The 21,112-nt window shown below is 45.1% G+C and overlaps 1 protein-coding gene across 1 annotated transcript in view; it reads left to right on the top strand.

Annotated features, from left to right (window-relative positions):
* cacna1g (calcium channel, voltage-dependent, T type, alpha 1G subunit) overlaps positions 1-21,112 on the top strand; it is a gene marked incomplete at its 5' end in the record, with an annotated part of 270,616 nt that overhangs the window by 188,331 nt on the left and 61,173 nt on the right. The window contains 7 exon segments of the mRNA XM_084566892.1: positions 3,772-3,865; positions 4,724-4,902; positions 5,292-5,630; positions 5,977-6,156; positions 6,466-6,566; positions 12,670-12,793; positions 17,712-17,780. Coding sequence (XP_084423018.1) covers positions 3,772-3,865; positions 4,724-4,902; positions 5,292-5,630; positions 5,977-6,156; positions 6,466-6,566; positions 12,670-12,793; positions 17,712-17,780 — 1,086 coding nt within the window.

The raw sequence follows: 21,112 nt of genomic DNA, 5'->3' as shown, positions 1-21,112 counted from the left end.
CCTGCTCCCGCCATCATGCCCAAATTGGGGTGGCAGAGTGTAAACAAGCTATCCAAACATCCTGGCTATTTCAGGACCGAGGATTTCCCCCGAGCCTTCCTGCTTCAAACCTATTATCCACCACCTCACCTTTCCCTGCTGACACCTCTATTGTCTAGTGCCGCACATAACCCCAAACCAACTGTCAGCGTCAATACGCCAAAAGTTCCCAGTGAGGAATATAATCCAGTGAGTATTTCCCAAATATTGACAGCATAGCAACCAAAACCAAAACATTTTACCTTTAATTAATCTGTAAATGAATATAAAACCTGAAGTTCTTTTTAATATATTTTAGCTGGATGTCAAGGCAAGACAAAGAGGAAAGACAGCTTGAGAGAGAGCAGCCACATAGAGGAGGAGAAGGAAATCTGGCAGATCTGAGCTGCGGATTAATCTCTCCGTCGTGGTCTGATAGTTTTATCGACTTCAGCTCCTCACCTCATGAGCCAGTCGGTTGTGGGTTTCTGCGCACCTCTGACGTTCAGAGGATTATGGCTGTGCAGGTCTTTGGCCAGCTTGATCCTTTGGCGTCGTGGGTCAGAAACGTGCAGTTTGTCCATTTTGACCCGCTAGTGCCATGTGTTACCTTACAGAGCACAAGTAACAACCTGTGAAGTGAGTTCAGAAAGACAGCAGATTAAAAAATCCATCAGATCCAACCAGGAGCTTCAGATCTTTCAGTTTTTAGCTATCGCCTTTCATCTCTATACACTGATGAAGTAATGTAAGATTAAACCCAGAGGATCAGTGCAGGAGTTTTTGATCGAGCTGGATCATTTGCTAGGAAGCGTCTTCTTGACCTCACTTGGCTGCTAGTTGTCGTTTTATTGACTCTAGACAAACATGGCTTCCAGAGTTTCCCTCACAGTTCATATGAACACACCTTTACAGTGTGTTTTGATCTGTTTGACCCATTGTTTGTATCAGGCTTAGACACTGAGAACCGGAACGCCAAGTGCTACAATGCCAAAGCTCTTAGCGGGTAAAATGGTAAAAGGTCAGGCTGCTCCAGTGCACTTCACCTCGTCCTGCCAGATCTGGTCCCTATGCTCATACTACAAGGCTCCGACAACAGAATGCCTTGTTTGGCTTAATTTGCCCGTGAGTCATACTGACCTTTACACCAACCAGAGAATATTGCAGATAAAAGCCCCTAGCTTGTTGCTCTGAGGCAACCTAAACCAAGACCAAAAGCACAACCTTTCTCCCTTACCTGTAAAAGCCAGAGAGGGATCGAATATGAAACCAGGCTCCCCAATTCTTGTTGCTGATGCTCCTCTGGCTTGGTTCCATCACCGCTGTCTTCCTGATTGATTGCATGTGGGTTGATGAGCCCTGTGGGAGGGAGGTTCTAGCAGTGGTTAAAACATTTTTTTTTTTTTTTCTTTTTAAAATTTATGTCTGGTGATATATTGTCGAGGGTGTTGTTGGCTGTGTGCTTGGTTAGCTGTATGTCTGTGTGGGTGGATGTGTGAAGACTCGTCTGTGGCATTATACCACATACAAATCTGAAGCACTCAAACATTTCTAAAGTACTTCACACAAAGCAGAGAAATCAACAAATTACAAAAGCAAGTGCAGAAACTAATGTCTGTACCACAGAGTTTTGTCCCCTAGGCTTTTGAAACAGTAGTGCAGAACAGATGAAAATCCTGTTCACCATATATCTAGCTACTCCTATTAAGACATATTCAGTATAATACAAAATACCAAAATTACTTTGTCAAAGGAAACTAGTATGTAATGATGTATATTCTAATAACAAAGATTTACATTTCACTGGAACAGGGATGAATCCTATACAAATGCGTACTGACACATGTAGGCCAGAAGGTATGACTGGGTGTCCTCTACATAACATAGAAAAGAGATGCCACGTCTCCGGGGAAAGCATGTAAAAGAAAAACAAAACAGATCCCGAAATGGAACCCTGAGGCACACCACAAGATTAAACCTGTCAGAGCACCAAATGCACGACATAAAGCCAGGATGGGGTTCATGAAAGGTAGCAAAAACGAAGCTTTATTTACTGCAAACCAATACGAGATTACAAAAAGTAGGCAAAAAAAAACCAAAAACCAATGGAAACGGAGACAGGGTCCAAGATTCAGGGGTTGAAAAAGTGAGTGAAAGCGACAAATAAAAGGGAGAGACTACAAGATCATCAGCATGTCTAATTTCCAGAAGGTCTAAATATGATGACATCTGACCTTTGAAACGTTTCGATGTGTAAAACATTTGTACGGTGAAGTGTTCAACGGTTCAGCCGCAACGGCTGCAGCTCCCCTGGCCACCGTTTCACAAGTTTAGTGGTCCCCTCCTCCTTCCACTATGTTGCAAAGATCATTCAGAGTGGAAACCTTTTTACCTCACAGTGCGATGGAGGTTGCCATACTTCTTAGCACGACTCAAAATGACAAGTACAAGTATGCAAGAATGTTATGTGAGGGAGATTGTATACAAAGACAGGTAGACAAACAACCATAGAAACACAAGAAAAGGGATCAACACACTAAATGACTGAATAATTCATGCCGTAAACCCAACACATCAATGACAACTTTCTAAACCAATGATATTGTGACAATAATTTATCACTTGGTGCTTTATGTTTCCTCCTTTGAGCCAAGAACCACTGAAAACTCTCGGCAGGCCTTGAGTTAATGGTTCGTTAGATTCTTGGTCTCATTACCTAATCTTCCCATACTTCCCAGGTTGGAGGAAAACAGTCTGGGAGAACCCAACACATCTGCAGCAAACGCTTGCAATATGCAATATATCCATAACCTCTCAGTTTTTCTCTAATACAGGGAATATCAAGAAAGTAATTTGTTAATTCAAAACTAGATCCCGAGGTTTTTGTAAACACAGTTGATTCACTGTGCTACCACAGCGGCCTGACTCACTGTGTCGGCTTTCTATTAATCCAGCATCCACGTGGAACCCTCGCGCACATTAATGGAGTCTGCAGGCGTAACGCAGCGAATACAAGCTCAGTAACTCAGAGTTCCACCGCTGTGGGTTTGTAAGTAGAAAGCAGCGTGGAAGCGGAGGCTAGAAATGAGTAATTAGGAGCTTGTGAAAGCCATGAAAGCAGGGACATAAATGTGCAATAGACGCATTTTGATATCGAGAACAATAAAAAATAATGAAACAAGTGCTCCGCTGTCAAACGTGGCTGCAGATGTACAGATTGTGCTACGCTGCATCGCAGTACATTCAATGTGCATAGTGTGTTTTTATGTGGAAATTGTAGACCTGCCAATCACACTGAATCTTTTTTTTATAGTTGTTTTATGTGTCACAGCGAGTAGAAAGAGTCGTGAACTCAACGCGCTGACCAGGTTCGCCCTGGTTGCTAGTTTCATTCTAATGTCTTCTTTTCAGTTTGGTTCCTCTGTGAACTTTCTCAGTTTTCCTTGCATGGCAGCACTTTGCACAGTTGACCTATCTCGCCCCCTCTCCATACCCGTTGACCACTGAACTCCGGGATCAGGGAGACTGCTTTCTCACCCGCCTGCTTGCCGAGTGACGTTGCCTCTAGCGACTGATCTACAGAACAGGTCTAAAATATCTGAGATGCCGAAGGTAGCTTCACAGTAGCCGAACAGGGATCTGCGTTTAGAGGCAACTTCAACCCACCCGTTTTCTCTTAACTCTACTAAGGAGCAGATATTTTTTGACGGGTGCTTTTCTGTAACACTTTGTGTGTGCGTTTTGTGTGTCAAGGGTGACGCTTCTAAATCAGGTTCTGAGATTGACTCCTTCGCACGAAGTATGGAGGACGTCAACGGGAGCAAGAAGGATTTGTCAGCCTCAGCAGGTGAGGCACGTGCACATCGCATACTGTAGGTACAGTATGTACACAGACAATACATATTTATCCTACAAGATGAATACAGAGGATTAAACTTGGCAGAACGTGTACCATCTGTCTCTTCACTGTTAGCATTCTCCCTCCCTAATCTTTGTTAGATCCCTTTAGATTACTCGCCGTGTTGCGTTTCTTAAAAAAAAAAATGTAAGTAAAAGCTTGGCAGGCATTTAAAGTGTACCATTTGCAAACATCCCCCCACTTATTCTATGCCTGTGGTCTCCCGTTCTCAGTCTTTTTCCCCCTTGGTTCCTCACCACACTCGGCAAGCACGTGCCTGGCTGTCGCGCTGCGCAGCATCAAACCGGTACAGCGGCCTCATCCATAATTCCTCATACGCCAGTTCTCATCCCCTCTAATTACTGTTGGCACAGACAGAAAAGCCCAATGGAAACACTACTGTATGGTGTACAATTCCCAGATGTACTGTGTCATCTTCCCCTTCAGCCTCTTCCGATGCAAAACTGCTTACATAGCTGCAAGAACCTAATGTACATCTTCTAGGCCTCGCATAAAGGTTGGGAGACGGAAGAATTAGCGTTATTAAAGCCGCATTCCCCTCCTCGCGTTCTGTATTTGTGTTGCTGCCAAACGTAATATTCTCTCCCACGCATCCCGTAAGATTAATGCCCTGCTGAAATATTCATGTTGCTCAATAACCGGATGAGGCATTCATTTTTAAGTACTGCATTACTGAGCGTGTACTTCCACGGCTTTGGTTTTCATCTCCCAGCGCTTACCTTTGCTCTTACCCACCCTTAACCCACTGCATTTGACTTTCTTTATTACTCTCTCGTTTGCCAGTAGTGCCTATAAATGGTCACGTGGACCTGAAGACCAGCCTGACTCCACCACTTATTACACATACTGCTGCCACCCCCATGCCTGTACCCAAGTTGCCTGTGGGAGCTGACCCCATCTTGGGCTACGAGTCCCGTCGAGGCAGCAATGTCTCCATAGACCCAGCCTGCTTTGATAAATCACCGGTCAGTGTCTCAAATATTATTTTGACCAAAAGCATGTGGCAGTTCTCATGTGTAATAACCCTTTTCCAGGATTTCAGTTACTACACGTGTAAAGGGATACTCGGAAGTGCTCGGGATTACCATCACCCCACCTGGCATTCCCTAAAGTCTCTATCTGAATAGATCTGTGTGATGATCATAATGATTGATGATGATTAATGCCAGTCTGACATTCTACTTACGGCTGCCACAGCCACTCAGTTCATCTCATGCAAAGACAATTTAGCTTCCTGTATTTTAAACAACCAGAGGACTAAGGCACAAAATCAACACTTTTATCATGCAATTCGTCTTACAATTTTTCTGTGTCCTGGTCCTTAACCACCTGTCCTGCCGCCCTCATGCTCCAGACAAGTGCCCGGAGCTCTTCCCCTCATGCTCCGTGGAGCTCTGGTAGCGGCTGGACCAGCCGCAGATCCAGCTGGAACAGCCAAGGCCGTTCCTCGTCGAACAAACGCCCGAAGCGGCAGTCCGGGGAGCGGCGGTCGCTCCTGTCCGGGGAGGGCGGCTCCAGTTCAGAAGAGGGGGAAGAAGGAGGGGAAGGGGGTGGCGGGCTGATGGACGAAGATGACGCATCCCTGGCCAGGACGGACTCGATGTCCCAGTCGCAGGGTGGGCCTCGGCACAGGAGGATGGAGTCGGTGGAGACTCGGAGCTCAATGGACCTGCCCCCTGATGCTCTGCTGCAGGTAAACCCCTCTGCACCAGCTGTCGGTTCGTACCTTTGACAGTGTGTGAGGGCTTGTGGATTGCTCAGAGTCTGCACGCCTTTCAGACGTTTATCGTAAGTGATATGTCTCTTGGACTCCCTTGGATGAACTCATGCAACATTCATACTCTGGTGCTCTGGAGAAGTTTTATCTTACTTTTTGGGCTGATGTGCACAATTAAAAACTTGATCTAATGAGGTCAGTTAATCTGGATGGTCTTCTAAGCCTAACGCAGAAGTTAACCAGGTTGTGATAGCACTGAACATGACTCACATTAATCTGAAAATGAAGATCTGATTTCATTTCACACTTCCCCCCCATGTAGGTGCCCTTCCTTTACCGCTCAGCCAGCATGCACAGCTCCAGACCCCCATCCCTGGGCCACCTACGGCCCCCAGAGCACAGTGACTGCAATGGGAAGGGATCTCCGTCAGCCTTGGGCCCCACGCACGTCTCGCTGGAAGACAACACTGAAGATGAGAACGCAGAGGAGGAGGCCAACATGGTTAGTCTGTGTGCAAGTGGGCTTGCAACTGTTGCTTTCCCAAGCGGGTTAAAGAGCAGGAAATCGTTTGGTAGGATCACGTGTAAGTAAAAAAAAAAAAAGTATTCTCTGTCGGCTCTATTGCTAATTCAAAAAGGAGTTGGGAAGGAGGGCAGCGAAGTGTTCGGCTTCTGTTCTAATTAGCCAAACAGTGTTGTACGAACAAGATTCCAAAGCGTGTGAAGGCTGATTGTGGCTCACGATGTAAAACAAGTCGCTGTGCGCATGTGAAAAATATGAAAAACTGAATTCACTTGTTTTTTTGTGCAGGGTCGTTTAGCCAGGCTGCTTCGCTGGCTGGAGAAAAAACAGCCGGTGTGGTGTCGGCAGAGAGATACCTGGTCACTCTACATCTTCCCTCCAGACTCGAGGTAATATTCACACCTCTGTTTATCTCCGTGTCTCCGTCTCCTCGCCATGTTCTCATTTGTGCAGGCTGGTTTCTGTAAAATACGTATATTCATATATTTATTCTGGGTACACGGCACGGAAACGTGTTGTTCCGAAAACAGCTTTGCCCTGTGGCAGCTCCCGGTGTACAAAGAAAGACTGAGCCCTCTTTTTTTGACAAGAAGAGGATTGTTGCCATTGCATTTGACTGACATCCCATAATGCTGACTGTAATGGCAAAGCGTTGTTCCCAGCCATGTGAGCGTAGCATTTTCTCTTTCATTCCCATCAACAACTCCTATGCTCCTATTCCCTCCCACACTCTCTTCAGAAGTCCCTTTTATCTGCACGTTTCTGCCATGTCAGGGGTGAGTAAGCAGGAGCAGAGGGAGGAAGGGAGTTTCTTCCACTGAGTGCTGCGTGTTATCTCAGCCACGTGCTGAATCCATCGCTTCCCTCCCTCCCTCCCTCCCTCCCTCCCTCCCCCGCTGCCTCTTCCTCCTCCCGTCGTGGGGCTTTGATCTCGGCTGTCTGTTGGGAGGATGCGGCTGTGGAGGAAGCACCAAGCAACACGCTGGCCCTGGCCCGCCGCCACAGCACCGCAACATGCTAATTAAATGTCAAAAACAACCCACCCAAGGGGGAGCCTGACGCTGGCCGGTGTGTCGTGTCCAGTTCTGCTCAGTGGATGTTTGAGATTTAATGAAGGAACAGACAGTAAGAGTTGGCCGAGAGAAAGTATTAATGTGAAATCATCAAAGTGAAATCATTTTTGTTTAGATAGATTTACTGTATCTCGTATCTGGCTGGTTGTGGCTTGCATTTTGGCTTGTTCAATGATCAGGCATAATATTATGACCACCTGCCTAATACTGTGTAGGCCTCCAAAACAGTTGTGACTCATCAGAGAATGGACATGGGCCTTCTGAGGGTGTCCTGTGGTGTCTGGCAACAGAATGTTGTTAGCAGAGGCCTTTGGGTCCTGTGGGTTGAGGGGAGGGGCCTCTGTGGGTCAGGCTTGTTCCAGTGCATCCCACAGATTCTTGATCAGTTTGGGATCTAGTGAATTTGGAGACCAGGTCAACACCGTGTGCTGTGCTTCATGTTTTTTGCGTTGTTCCTAAACCATTTTGTGCCATCAAGGAGTGTCATTGCTTTGGGGTGGGGGCGCCTATTCACAGTTCTGATGAACTATGCCCATAGATGCCAAAACCAAGCAACATGAAATAACATTTTATAGGTGTTGTGTGTAAGTGTTGCATCATTCTTACATCTTACATCATTTCACTGTTCCCAGTGTTTTGAATTTGACACGTCACAGAAGGTAATCATTCTTTCAAGCTGACAGAAAGTAACAGATCAGCGATAAAACCACTGAGACCGCATAACCTTGATCTTGGGTTGAAGGAACATCTGTCAGGCCAGGGATGACTGGGTCAGGTCATCTCCAACATGTCAGGTCTTGTGAGGTGCTCCAGATACACAGCGGTTCATATCTTACACAAGTGGTCGAAGGGTCATGTTTCGATGTTACTTTGACACACCTGCCTAAACATTGCTGCAGACCCCTTAATGGATGTGCGATTATTACTAAGTAACTATCAGGAAAGCAAAGCCTTTCTATTCAGTGAGGCAAAAACGATTTATATTTTTGTTAAGATCCTTAAAATGACATCTATCAGTCAGCTATGTAATAATGTCATTAGTTGCTCCATTGTTCCCGCAGTCAGTTCCCTGTAGATAATTTAGTTTTAAATATAAATTAGCTATATTTGGCAAGGTTATACCAGAGCAATCTGTGCTGACACATTGCATCAATGAACAGCAGAGCCCTATGAAGTGTCTACATGCACTGTATAGTGCATAGTGCAACATGGAAGTTGACATTGTGTCTCCTAGCAACAGTCCTACGCAAATGTCAAGCGCTTTTAGTTTAGTTCCATCTTGTATTCTTCAGAATAGAGGAAATTAATAATGAATCAAAGCTAGTAAATATCAGTAAGAATAATTCCCATGCTGTTTTGCATTTAAATCGTCCATCCGCGAAGCTGAGCCCTATCTAAAGTTTTGGATGGTTCTGCTATCTGTTGGTCGTATTATGTAATTTGGAAAAGGTTAATAGGAAAAGCTCCCTGTAGTCTGTTATTGCCAGAGTATTAAGGAACCCGAAGGAGCTCGCTTCAAACCGGTCTTGTAGTTGGCTTTCAGTCTCAGCGGGCTGCAAGGCCCGGCGGTTGCTGAGAGTGACACCGAGGACACGGGCCCTGCGTGGCGCCCATTCCGGCCTTGGAACGCCGCGGACGCCCACCTGTGCTCACAATCACATCAAGAGACAGCACCTCGACGGGGGGCCCCCGGAGTCCAGCGGGTTTCACATGGACCAGAGTTCACCTCAGCCTTGCTTTTGTGCTCGCTGCCGTCGCTGCCGCTGCAGCTGATTGCTGCAGGGGAAGTTTTTAATGAGTGGAGGGGTGGGCCGGCTTTGCAGGCATACTGCGATCAGACGTGTTTGCCGCAAGAATGGACTTTGTATGAACAGTAGTCTGGGTTGTGCAGGGTTGTTCATGTGCCCCCACTGTATAGTACGTAAATAGATTCTGTGGAAGTGGATGGAACTCGAGCAGATTGTAAGAGACAGACAAAAATAGATCATATTTATATCTATCTATCTATATAGATATATAGACATATACATATAGACATATAGATAGATATAGATATATATATACACATATGACCAGAGCAGGAACAGTATTGCTCATGTTTTTTTGCAAAGCGTCAAGAAATATACCACAAGCAATTCAGCCCCATGCATGTCACTGAGGAAAACACTAACCGTTCCTGGCATCTGTCAGCTCTTTCCTCGAAAGCAATCATCCAGCTCACAGGAAGTGATGCTGTTTATGCCTGTGCTTTGTTAGTAATTACCGTGAGTGCATTTTCTTTTCTTTCTTATCCACACTGAAAAGCCAAAAGAGGTCATGCCTAAGCGCCGCCGGTAGAAACTCGAATATCTTTAGCAGGAGATCTAAGCAATTATGTTAGAGGCGATTTCTAGGAAGTGCAAAAGAAAAACGGCACAAAAAGAATTTTTGAATGAGGAATAAAGTAAAAAGTTGAATACGTTAAAATAAGATACGATTTAAAAAAAAAAAGTTAAGGACACATTTAAAGTTTGAAATTATCGTTTTTAAAAAGCAAAAACTAACTGTGCTCAATATTTACGTCATTTACGTAAGCCGTCAGTTACTTTAAAGGTCAGTAAATCACAAGATATTTACTGACCTTCAAACACTTGTCAAACGTGTAAAAGTCCACGCATAAAGATGTCAAGAGAAATCTAAGGTCTGACCGAAAGCGCACTTTATTTTTTATCTTTTGCTCGAGCGTGGATTGACAGTTTGTTTCCTGAGATCTTAGCGCAAAACGTGTGACGTTAAAGTTCATCCAGACATCTGCGCCTTCAGGGGCCGCGGCTTGAAGATGTCAAAGAGGTATTAGCTCAGCCGGTCTGTGTGACGTATGAAAAGGCATAGTCAGATAACGCACGCTCATGCACTCAGACCCAGCGAGTGTTGACACAATGATGTCTGTATTGCCAAATAAAGCCAGAAATCCAGATCTGAGCCTCGCAGCGTTGTCCCCCGCTGTACGCTCATACCGATATGAGCCATCAAAGCTGGTCTGATGCGCAGTTTAATCCCTAACGCTGCCGTTTACAGCGAGCATCCCCTCTTTCTGCCTCTCTCTGTTGTTGCGTGCGGAAAGCTTGGGAACCTTTTCATGTCGGGTAATGAAAGTCAGGCATAATTAATGACTCCTAAATCTGCAGTGGTTCATTACAAAGTTATTGTATGTGAGACAAGCTTAAATTGAATGAGATCATTTGTTACTTGTGTGTTTAAGTTAATGTCCCTGTGCGGTGTGTGATATTATTTCAGGCTTTGTTGAACATGCCGTGACTGAGCAGGCAGTCTGGCTTTACACTCCAGCAGACAGAGAATAGGGCTGCTTAAAAGATTAAGGCACAAAACTTACACTTTTATGCATCTGTGTTGATCTAACACATCATGAAACTCTCAGGTCCCATTTTCATCTGCACTGTGAATGCGTTTCCTTTACGTTAAAGCTTTAAATGATAACCAACGTTCTACTCAAAAAACGTAAGAACTGACGATGTGGAAACATCGTGAAGGGGGTGTGCAAAGGGCTAGACAGTTCCCTCGGGAGTCGGTTTCTACCAGGTGGCCACAAACACAAGCAGATGTGTAAATGAGCTATAGTTTGCCACCAAGTCAAACAAACCGAACCATATCAGCTTAAAGGGGCGTGATGAGACTGCTGTGTTCACACGCTGTTTCTGTTGACTACAGGCTGCAAAACAATCAGTCACTGCAAGACCATTTTGCCAACTATACCGTTACGTGCTTTTATTTCAGTGATGCAGGTTTTGAAGCTCAGTGCGTCTATGTCTTGGCAGTGCCTGACTCTGACTAACCCCCGACCGTTTCTAAAATAGTCCACGAGGTCGTGGTGGAGCGTGAGTGGACCTGAGGTGGGTGGGTGGTGCCTAGGCAGACAGCTAGTCATCTGTGATGGCACCAACCTGCCATTCAAAAAAATAAATAAATCAAAATTCAACCATGCTCTTAATTATTCATAACTTAAAGCATGACTGCTGAAATTAGCTATAGGGACCAACACCATTTTTTATACCACTGTGTTTATTTCTGCTGCAAAGTTGACTCACTTTTGAAAGCAGCTTCAAGTGACCATTTGGGTAACTGCAGTATGCACTCCGTCACTCCGGCTTCGTTTTTTTTAGCCTGAAAGATGGCTTAACTTTGTGAGACTTAAAGGGAAACTACAGTTTTTTAAAACCTGGACCTTATGTCTGGCATAAAAGACGATCGTTTACTCGCCCATATAACTTTTGTGTAACTTGTAGTAGTTCGGGAGATAATTAGATCAGCATATATCCATATAGTGGGAGTGACTGGGGCACCGAAACGCAGCCTCTAAATAACGCATTATCTGCCGCGAAACTCGTTCATTTCACCTATGGTTCGTCCACAACCTCAGAATCGGAAAAATATTCAGCCATGTTGCAAAAAACTAGCAGTAGCAAATTACAGGTAAACAAGCCGACCGCCGCGGGTACGCTCAGGGATGACTTCATCCAGGTCAGAAGACAGACCCCGAATGATGACAACAGGTAACTCCGGACTCAACGGGGAATAGCCTTAGCGTACGATAACAAAATATTGGTGAAATTAAGTTTTTTTGCGGCAGATAATGCGTTATTTAGAGGCTGCGTTTCGGTGCCCCAGTCACTCCCACTATATGGCTATATGCGTATTTTATGCCAGAAGTAAGGTCCAGGTTGTAAAAAACAGTAGTTCCCCTTTAAGTTTGCCAAAACCAAGCGTGATGCACAACATTGATTAAGGTCTTTATTGGTTAGAACATAACTTTAAATAAAATTTTTAAGCTGGGGTGGGGCTGTTCGGGTTTTGTCTAGGTGGGCGTTACATGTCTGAGTAATATCCACAAGAATGCCAGGTCCAAAAGTTTCCCAGCAGAACATTGAAATGTCCCGAGATGGTCAATGTTATTCACTTCTCCTGTCAGAGGTTTTAATGTTGTGGCTGATCGGTGTACCTCCAACTCCGCAGTGCTGACACTACCGGTATTTATATTATGACCCATCTTATAGCCTCCCTTTGGCAATACTTACCCCACTAGCTCAAAACTTTTCATCATTGTCAGACAATTGTTTGTTATTGTGTGTGCCCAGTTATTGAGCTCATAGTCTTTTATTTATAGGCTATTCACCCACTGCCCAGACACAGTGCTTCCCTATTGAGAGGAGGACAGAAGAATGCACCGTCTTAAAGGCTTAAGCCAGGGAAGAAAAATCTGTTTGCAGTAAATACTGCATGATTGGCTGTACGGGGCATCAATCTGGCAATTTTTCCATCTATGGCAGACTTTTTGGTACCCTTCCTCGTTTTAGGTGCTTACTAGATATCCATTTGTGGTGTTACGGGAGTTAAACTGCTGTGTTTTCTGTTTATTCGGCAGGTTTCGGATCCTGTGCAATAAAATCATCACCCACAAGATGTTCGACCACATCGTGCTGGTCATCATCTTCCTCAACTGCATCACTATCGCCATGGAGAGGCCTCACATCGACTCCAAAAGTGCTGTGAGTGTCGCCGGGTCTTTAAAAGTACAAACACGATGTGCGGCTACCGGCTCTGTAAATATGGATTCAAGAACTCGAGCTGTGTTGGCTTTGCAGTCTGCAGAGACAAACTCAGAAAGGAATGGAGAAAGATGAGGGGGGGGAAGACACGTTTATACTCTATATAGAAACTTCCTGTGAGGTGTGTGTGGAATCAATCATGAAGAAACTCAATGCCAGTTAAAAAAAAAAAAAAAAAAGGTTTCAACAGAAATGGAGAAAATAGGGAGAAAGTACCTGTCAGCAAGTCCAACCTTGATGGTTGTTCAAATAAACACACACTCTAGCACAAAGTAGAATTCCTACTCTAGTTTGCTCTCTGCAGAGAAGAGGAGCAGAGCTTTGTATAAGCAGGGAACCACTTCTGTTGGACTGTGAGCCAGTATCTGCTGCACTGCTTCATCAACACCATCACCTCCTTAGCTAATGCACCGTCCCTTCAAACAGAAGAAGGCTGGCTGGATGCCTGGCAGCGGCACAAACACACGCGCGCACACACACACACACACACACATACATGTATTGCCGTGTCCTTTTCCTGCTTCCAGCAATAGCAGCAGAACACAGCTCATGCATAAACACAATAATTATCACTGTTTGAGGATTGTTGTTTTTTTTTCCCCTCACTGAGCGAGGTGTTCCACGGATGGCTTTAATTGCGGTTCGTTCTCGCTGGAACGCTCCGTTCTGCTTGCTTTGCGACTGAAACGTGGAGGAGACAGAGCCGTTGTAATTGATTCAATTATCTGTGGGCTGGCGTACGTGGCTAATGTCCAAGAAAAGGAGATGTTTAACAAATGGGGGCCGACCCACAGGCCACCCGTTCCCATCGGGGCGAGGGGCTCGCGCATATTTAAATACACAAAATCCCAGACAAACTTTCAGATCAGGGAGCAGCACTTTAATGCACATGTATTTTGTCAGCTTCCCGCCGTGGCCGCCATGTCCAGCCTGCACACAGAGGCCATTATTGTAATGAGATGGAAATGTATGACGCGGCAAGCAGCCTGATACAAAAGAACGAGCAGTCATTACAGTTAGGAGCTGTGATGCTTATTGCCCCAGATCCCATTTGGCCGGGTGGACATTGCATGATGCTATTTGTTTGTCTATGAGGATCGCTTTGAATTAATGAGGAAGATTGTGAATCAGTTCCCTGTGGCTGAGTCTGTTTTGGCCTGTGTATAACAACCGAACACGTACAATTTACAACTCTGCTGCCAGTCTTTTGAAGTACCGTCTTTGCATCAACCCCTTTGCCAATTTAACAAACGGCATGTTAAAATTCTTTAAATAGAAGTGTAGTCATTGTCACAGAGATAAAGTCTGTTTGTCACAACACTTCAGTGAGGAATGCGGGATGAATAATTCGTTTATTGTCCTGGACGTTATGTCACACACTTTCTTGCATTTGGCTCGCAGTCCATCGCTGTTTTGGTTTGGTGCCGCAGGTTGCTTGGAGACTGTCGTCCTGTAGTTCAGTGGAAATTACTGAGGATGATTGTACCACCTGTTATGATTTATTATTTCGAATGGAGCTATGGGGACAATACATCATTGTCTAAAACTCTGAATTGAATTATATCAGTTTCCAGCATCTGCTCCAGACAAGACCAAGATAGACAGATGGCGCTACACACAGGGCTGTGACCAAGACGAGTGGTGTTCACTCTGGTGGAAAGGTTTTGTGTAAAGATCTAGTAAATTATTCCCATCATTATACCGCTGAGGAGTTCCTTAAATATGTAGAAACTTGAGACTCGCTGGGATCTCATGTAAATCACCTACTGGAAGCGTTTAGCATGGAGTATTGTGGTCACTGGCTAAGTGAAGTGATTCTCAGGTTTAAGTCATAGCTGGCGTCTGCCTTTAGGTTCAGCGTTACTTTAAACCAGGACGAGCTGGAAACCAACTCGCAATGCAGATGGCTTGTGGTTCCCTGAGTTATGGTCAGACGAATTGGACACCGGGGGGAGGAATAACAACACCACCACTGGTGGAGATGAGGCGTGAGAGGCAACAGGGAGGTGTTTTACTCCTTTTGAGGGAGCCCTTGGTTCCTGTCACTGTCTGTTACATTCTGTTTCTTTCAGCCTTCGGCTAAAAATGTACACGAGCTCTGAAGAAAGCACCCACTGCACACAAAGAGAGAAATTTGCATCGCCTTGCACAATGAAAAGCCATCATCTCTTGGTGACTGGCTAGAGTCGGAACCGCTTTTGCATTCAGTTCTGACTTTGATTAACATTTTTTATTCCGGCCTCTTCAGGCATTTCCTTTTTTCATTTCATCTGGCCAAACTCTAAATGTACATAGATAAAACCTATGAGCTACATAAAAGAATTAATACGGCTAATTCCAATATTTTAGCTAAAAGAGTATAGCCTGCCAGAGTGAACATTCTACAATTCAGCTTATTTAATTACATTTTAAGTGAAAAAGCTAACCTTAAGTGGAAAGTTGTCTTATTTTGTCATGCGAATGTGCAGAATGACTACAGCATGCAGTATCACTGCTAGCTAGCTATAATAGTTTACAGCTTGAGGTAGCAGATAAGTTTCTCTAAAACTTTGTTTAAACATCCAGTATGTTGAATTTTTCTCTTTGTTTATTTAATTTGATCAAAAATATTTCCATTTTTTGGCCATATGTAACCCAAATTCTAACTGGCTAGCTAACACAGCTAATGGTGAAACATGCAGGCTACAGCTAGAAAGCGAAGTTTATTTAGAGCTGTTTTCCAAGTCGAAATATTCTCCATGTCTTTGAAACTTGTGCATTTTTACTTTATGTTATTTTTCAATTCAAGTTTATTTTAATTTGTACAATGTGGAACTGTACAAATTGAAAAAGTAACCTAAATTTGACATTATGCTCAAACTTTGGCTAACTATTTCACCATTACATCTAGTAATATATTTTTATCTGTCCATTTTCATTTCTCCTGGCCAAATTGTGACCAGAGTGTGTATGTAATATATAATAAACAAGAAAAACACAAAAGATGATACTGTGGTTAGATTTTGCCAGCTAGCTAGCAAAAAAAGATAATTGCTCACTACAATATTTAGTCTGGCAGATTTAAAGCAGCTTGCGGGAGCTAACTCTCAGCTTCTTTAACATAGCTTCAATAAAACTTTTCAATTGCAAGTTATTTCTATCACTTACTCAGTTTTACTGAACTACAGGCTAACTAATGGGCCATTTCAGCATATAGCATTATTGCTGCCTTCAGTTGTAACCTGTGGGCTTGTTGTTATGAAATGGGAAGCAAACGAGGCTAACAGCTAGCAAGCTAATGGCCGGTTTACTCAGAGTTGGAAATGCAAAGGTATAATGAAGGAATAAAGCTTTTGGGAAAATAATAATTTTCCTCAAACATTTTATAAATTTATGAGGAAAACTATATACAACATAATTATATTATCTTCCGCCATTTCCGAAAACGTCCGCAAATTATAAGGACATGAATACACCAAGAGGGTGTCATTCATAGTTAGCCTTCCAGACATTAAGCTTTTTTGAATAAATGTTTTTTTTGGGGTTTTTAAACCAATCTTCATTCTATTCAGTTGGACAAAATATTCATGTATGTATGTATGTAATACATCTGTGAAAGGACTTTGTCTTCATAATCCTGTGTTTTACACTTGAAGAGTAAATAACATATATTGGCTATTTATTGCAAAGTTTCAGATTGCAAGTTATGTTGCCAGAGTTAAAGAGTTATTATATGTACACACCCAAATCTTCATTGTATTCATAAATATTTTACATCTACCCCTCTGTTAGTTTATAATGAATGAAAGTATGAACCCTTGGCCACAGAGGACAGGAATGGCCGCTGTCAGACTGGAATTTATAAACGCTCTCAACAACAGCATTCCCAGTGATGTCATGCCTGACATTCCCAGAGACTTCACCAAAATCGCTGCAGGACTGCCATCTCTGTTTATGTGTGCGTTACTTCGTGTCGGGGGGCCGTGGGAAAGGCAGCCACCTACACACACGCACATGCATAGACGTTCAGTGGCAGGACGGGGTCGCGTCTCCTCAGACGTTGGGGAAGTCGGGTAAATAAGCAGCCGGTGAAGGGATCTTATTCTTGCTGTCCTGCTTGTTTTCTCTCTTCAGTCCTTGTTTGGCTCAGTAAATAGACTCCCATCCTCTCCCACGTGCGCACACACACCGCCGCGCCTTGCCGCCTCCGGCAACAGGGGACCATGGGAGTGCAGTAATGTGGCTGCGTGAATGGATGGAGGTCTATTAGCCCAGATTTATGGCATTGCATTGTGTGCACACTCACAACATTTAAATGATGGCACTTGTTTTCAAGAATGACAGCCAAACGATCTGATGCAACATGCTTGTTTCATCTGAGAATTGCCCATCTCAGCGTTCGGCTCTTGTATTTCAGCACAAGTGAAGCGTTTCACAGTGTATTCAAAATGTGATATAGGGCCACTTGTTCCCAGAGCACATCAGCTGATTGTAAACAAAAATATTTTTATCAATTTGTACTCTTTTGAATTTCCCCCACAAGGATTAAAAAGTGTTAATCCTTGATAATATTAATATTTGGAGTTATTTTTCTTTCCACCAGGACAATGAAAAATGCGATTCCAAAAGAAAGTTGCCTTGTTTAAATATTTCACACCGCGCTAACAAAGAGTAAACCTTATAATTGCCCGCCAGCCATCATTAGAGAGTGCAACAGAGGCGTTTGTACAGAGATGTACGGTTGGTGCAGGAAAGAGCTCCCTCATACATTATTCAGCCGCAGACTACATCAGTTTACGAGCAAACAACGAACTTAGTAAAAAACGTGCCTGCACTGTGAATGGGCATTTTACATCCAGGTCTCTTGTTTTTCCGACAGGAGCGGCTCTTCCTGACGTTGTCCAACTACATCTTCACCGCAATCTTCGTGACTGAGATGACTGTAAAGGTAAGGCTTTCCTTCGAATGCGAATTCCCACACGCGCGTCGTATTAGTATTGAAATGTGATGGGATATTTGCATTCTACCACATGCTTGAAGTTATCCTTTTGAAAGATGTACTCTGTTCTGCATTCTTCCATAAAGCCTTACTTGAATTTTAAAGCAGCTCACAGTATATTTGGCGCATCGGAATTTTCTGGTACCACATAAACGCTGGTTGTCTCACCTCGAGACGTCTCATTTGTCCCGAGCTTTGGAAGCAACAAGATGTGATACATCTGTATTTGCTCACAATGCAGAAATTTTGCATAACACTGAGAAACCCGAACCGGACTCCTAAAACCGCTCAGCCGCAAAGCTCGTGAGACAATAAAGACTACCTGATAGCCTCGGTGTAAGCCCCCCCCCCCCCAAAAAAAAAAACACAGAGGGAGGCAGAGCGAGAAAGTGGAGAGGAGGAGGGTGAGAATGGAAGACTTGAACAGACAGCGGCGAACGCACACATCACACGCTCTTTCATAATGCTGAGAGGAGGATTGTCTCGCCTGTATTCAAATGGCCCAGCTTTGAATGGAGGTCCGTGCAGGCGTGGGCTGGACCGAGCGGAGGCAGAGGGGAAGAAAGTTCATGAGTGTCACTCATTCAGAGCTCTATTTTTGGTCCCAGTGGCTCACAAACGTAGGGCCTACACACACACACATATTTTTATGACTATCGTTGTGAGAACACTCGTCATTGACATAACGCATTGCCTAGCTCCTACCCCCAACTTTAACTATCGCATGTAATTGTAACCTTAACCCTTAAACTAGGCATGGCCCTTGAAGGGGTGTGAGAAAGTGTCCTTAATGTCCTCACTCGGGTGGTATAAAACTCAGACTAGTCATAACAATACAGCTGTACAAGTACGCACAGAGCGAGCATTCTTTTTAAGTACATCATCGACTGTATATAAAGACGGATGAACCCTGAGTGACCATAAGTTTCCCGAAGACTCTCTGGCCGTCGCCATCCCGGCAGTGCCTCATTCCTCATCCAGCTAATTCAAAAATGGGCAAAGCATCAAGTACTACATGCGCTTGACAAAACCAGACAAAACCATTCCAGATTAATAATACATTGCATTAAAGATTAAACCAGAGGTTTGCAACCTTTTTAGTTTCTGACAAAAGTTCAAATCTAAGGCCCCTTGGCACATTTGGGATGTCTGAGTTCTTAACAGGTCAATGAAGGAGCACTTTCTCCTCCAAACTTCTCGGATGATTTATTTTTTATTCTTTCCACGGTAAAGTACTCCTTTTATGTTTTATGTCCGCCCGTATTATAAATAATAATTTAATAATATCACTCCACGGGTCTGTTTTGCTAATTACGGCTGTAATGATAGCCTATTATTTCTCTTAACTGAGCTGTTTTTGCCATAAAATGTATTGCTAAAGCAGGGTTATTTGCTATATATGAACACAAACCTCCACCACTTTACTTTTGACAAGGCTCAGCTGCTAGCTGAAAACAATTTCAGGTGACGACCTTATAATAGTACCAATAGTGTGGAAAGCAGTCATCAAGATAAACAATGGCTAATTAAGACCAAGGCCCCATTCAGACCTTGCATTAGGCAGTCTAATCAGATCAACTTAAAGTACTAAGCATTTGAGTGATCTGACCTCAGACTACATTTGGAGGTGGTCTGGGACTCAGTTGGCTGCATTCCTTTGGTCGTGTGAACGCACAATGCATCCTGGGTCACATTAAAGACAATGGTAGAGATTGTGTTCTCTTTCATAATATTTCGCTCGATGTCTCACTATGGGATGCACGCCTCGCTGCAGCCCTCAGAAGCATTAATCTCATTACGCCAATCCTGATTGGCTGGTGAACGTGTCCGTCCGCCATAGGTAGTCCCACCTACCTTAAATAGCTCAGGCGGACGGCAACACGTCATTCAAACACCTCTTCTCACTCGGAGCATATCTCGCGTCCAGGGCTAGCTAGCTAAACTGTCCACAGACTGATCTTTTTTAGCTTCGGTCGCCGGGCGCTTCTGGCCTTGGACGTGTTCTGCCAGTCGGTCACACCAGATCGACCCCAGTGCTTCCTCGCCCTCCACGGCCTGGTCAGCACTGTCCTCGACGCCTCACCACGGCGCTTCGAGTACCGAGTATTAACACACCAGTTAATCCCTCGTCTTCATAAGTTAACACACCAGTTAACTGCACCCGGTTAACACACCAGTTAGCTGAAACACCTAGTTAGCACACCAGCTAACTGCCTCGATTAGCCTTGCTGGCACACCAGCTAGCGAGGAATGGAGGCTAGAATCCCTCACACCAGAGGGCACGGAGACTCCGGGGCCCGTCCCTGTCGCTGTGGGAATAAGATCTCGAAAAATGATCCACACCAGGTCTGCTCGAGCTGCCTAGGGCTGGAACACGCCCGACTGGCTATCGATGTCCCCGGCTCGTGTCAACACTGCGCAGTGTTCACAATTAAGAGTCTCCGCAGACGGCTAGCCCGCCAGGCTAGCTTGTCTGGGCACGACCCCTTTCTCCCTCCCGACGGCGCCGCCGCAGAAGACGGAGAGGAGATGGCGGTCGCTGCGGTGGCGACTCCGAAGGCTAGCGCCAGCTGGGGCTCCCAGCTCGACCTAGCCGCGGATCCCCCGCAGGAGGAAGATGTTCTGGAACTGGACTATGGGGACGATGAAGATGCCGCCTCGGAACTCCTCATATCAGAGGATGAAGAAGAGGACGACGTCTTCATCACTCCGGCCCGGGCTGCGCAGCCCGCGGCCTTCGTCGCCTCTCGGGATGGAGAGGAGGGTAGCATACCAGCTTCTCCCCTCCCCAGCTCGGACATGCTCGACGTGTGCAAACGCGCTGCTGCCCGGCTTGGCATCCCCTGGCCCGCTGTCGTAGCTGAGACCACCAGATCCCGCTACGAGGGGAAGAAATTGCCCTTGGCCAAGAGCGCGACGAAGCAACTTCTCCCCGTCTTCCCAGAGCTGCTGGATGAGGTCGCGCGCTCGTGGAGAGACCGCCCTTTCAGCAGCAGGAGCCCGATTCCCGGAGCCTCGTCCCTCGATTGTGAGGCGATGGACAGCCTGGGTCTGCTCCGCATGCCTCCGATGGAGCCACTCGTTGCGGCGCACCTCCACCCCCGCCTGTCAGCGGTGTCCCCTCGGAGCCCCAGCCTGCCGTCCAAGTCGGACCGTTTTCAGTCAGCCCTGACTGAAAAGGCGTACAAGGCGGCTGCGCTTTCGGCCAGAGCGCTCAATGTCCTCTCCCTGCTCACGGCTTATCAGGCTGAGTTGTGCGAGGATTTTGTGCAAACTCAAGA

Source organism: Chelon labrosus, assembly GCF_963514085.1.
Source record: "Chelon labrosus genome assembly, chromosome: 19".
Lineage (NCBI taxonomy): Eukaryota > Metazoa > Chordata > Actinopteri > Mugiliformes > Mugilidae > Chelon > Chelon labrosus.
The sequence above is the reverse complement of the archived record's forward strand: the minus strand, read 5'-3'. Positions and strand labels throughout refer to the sequence as shown.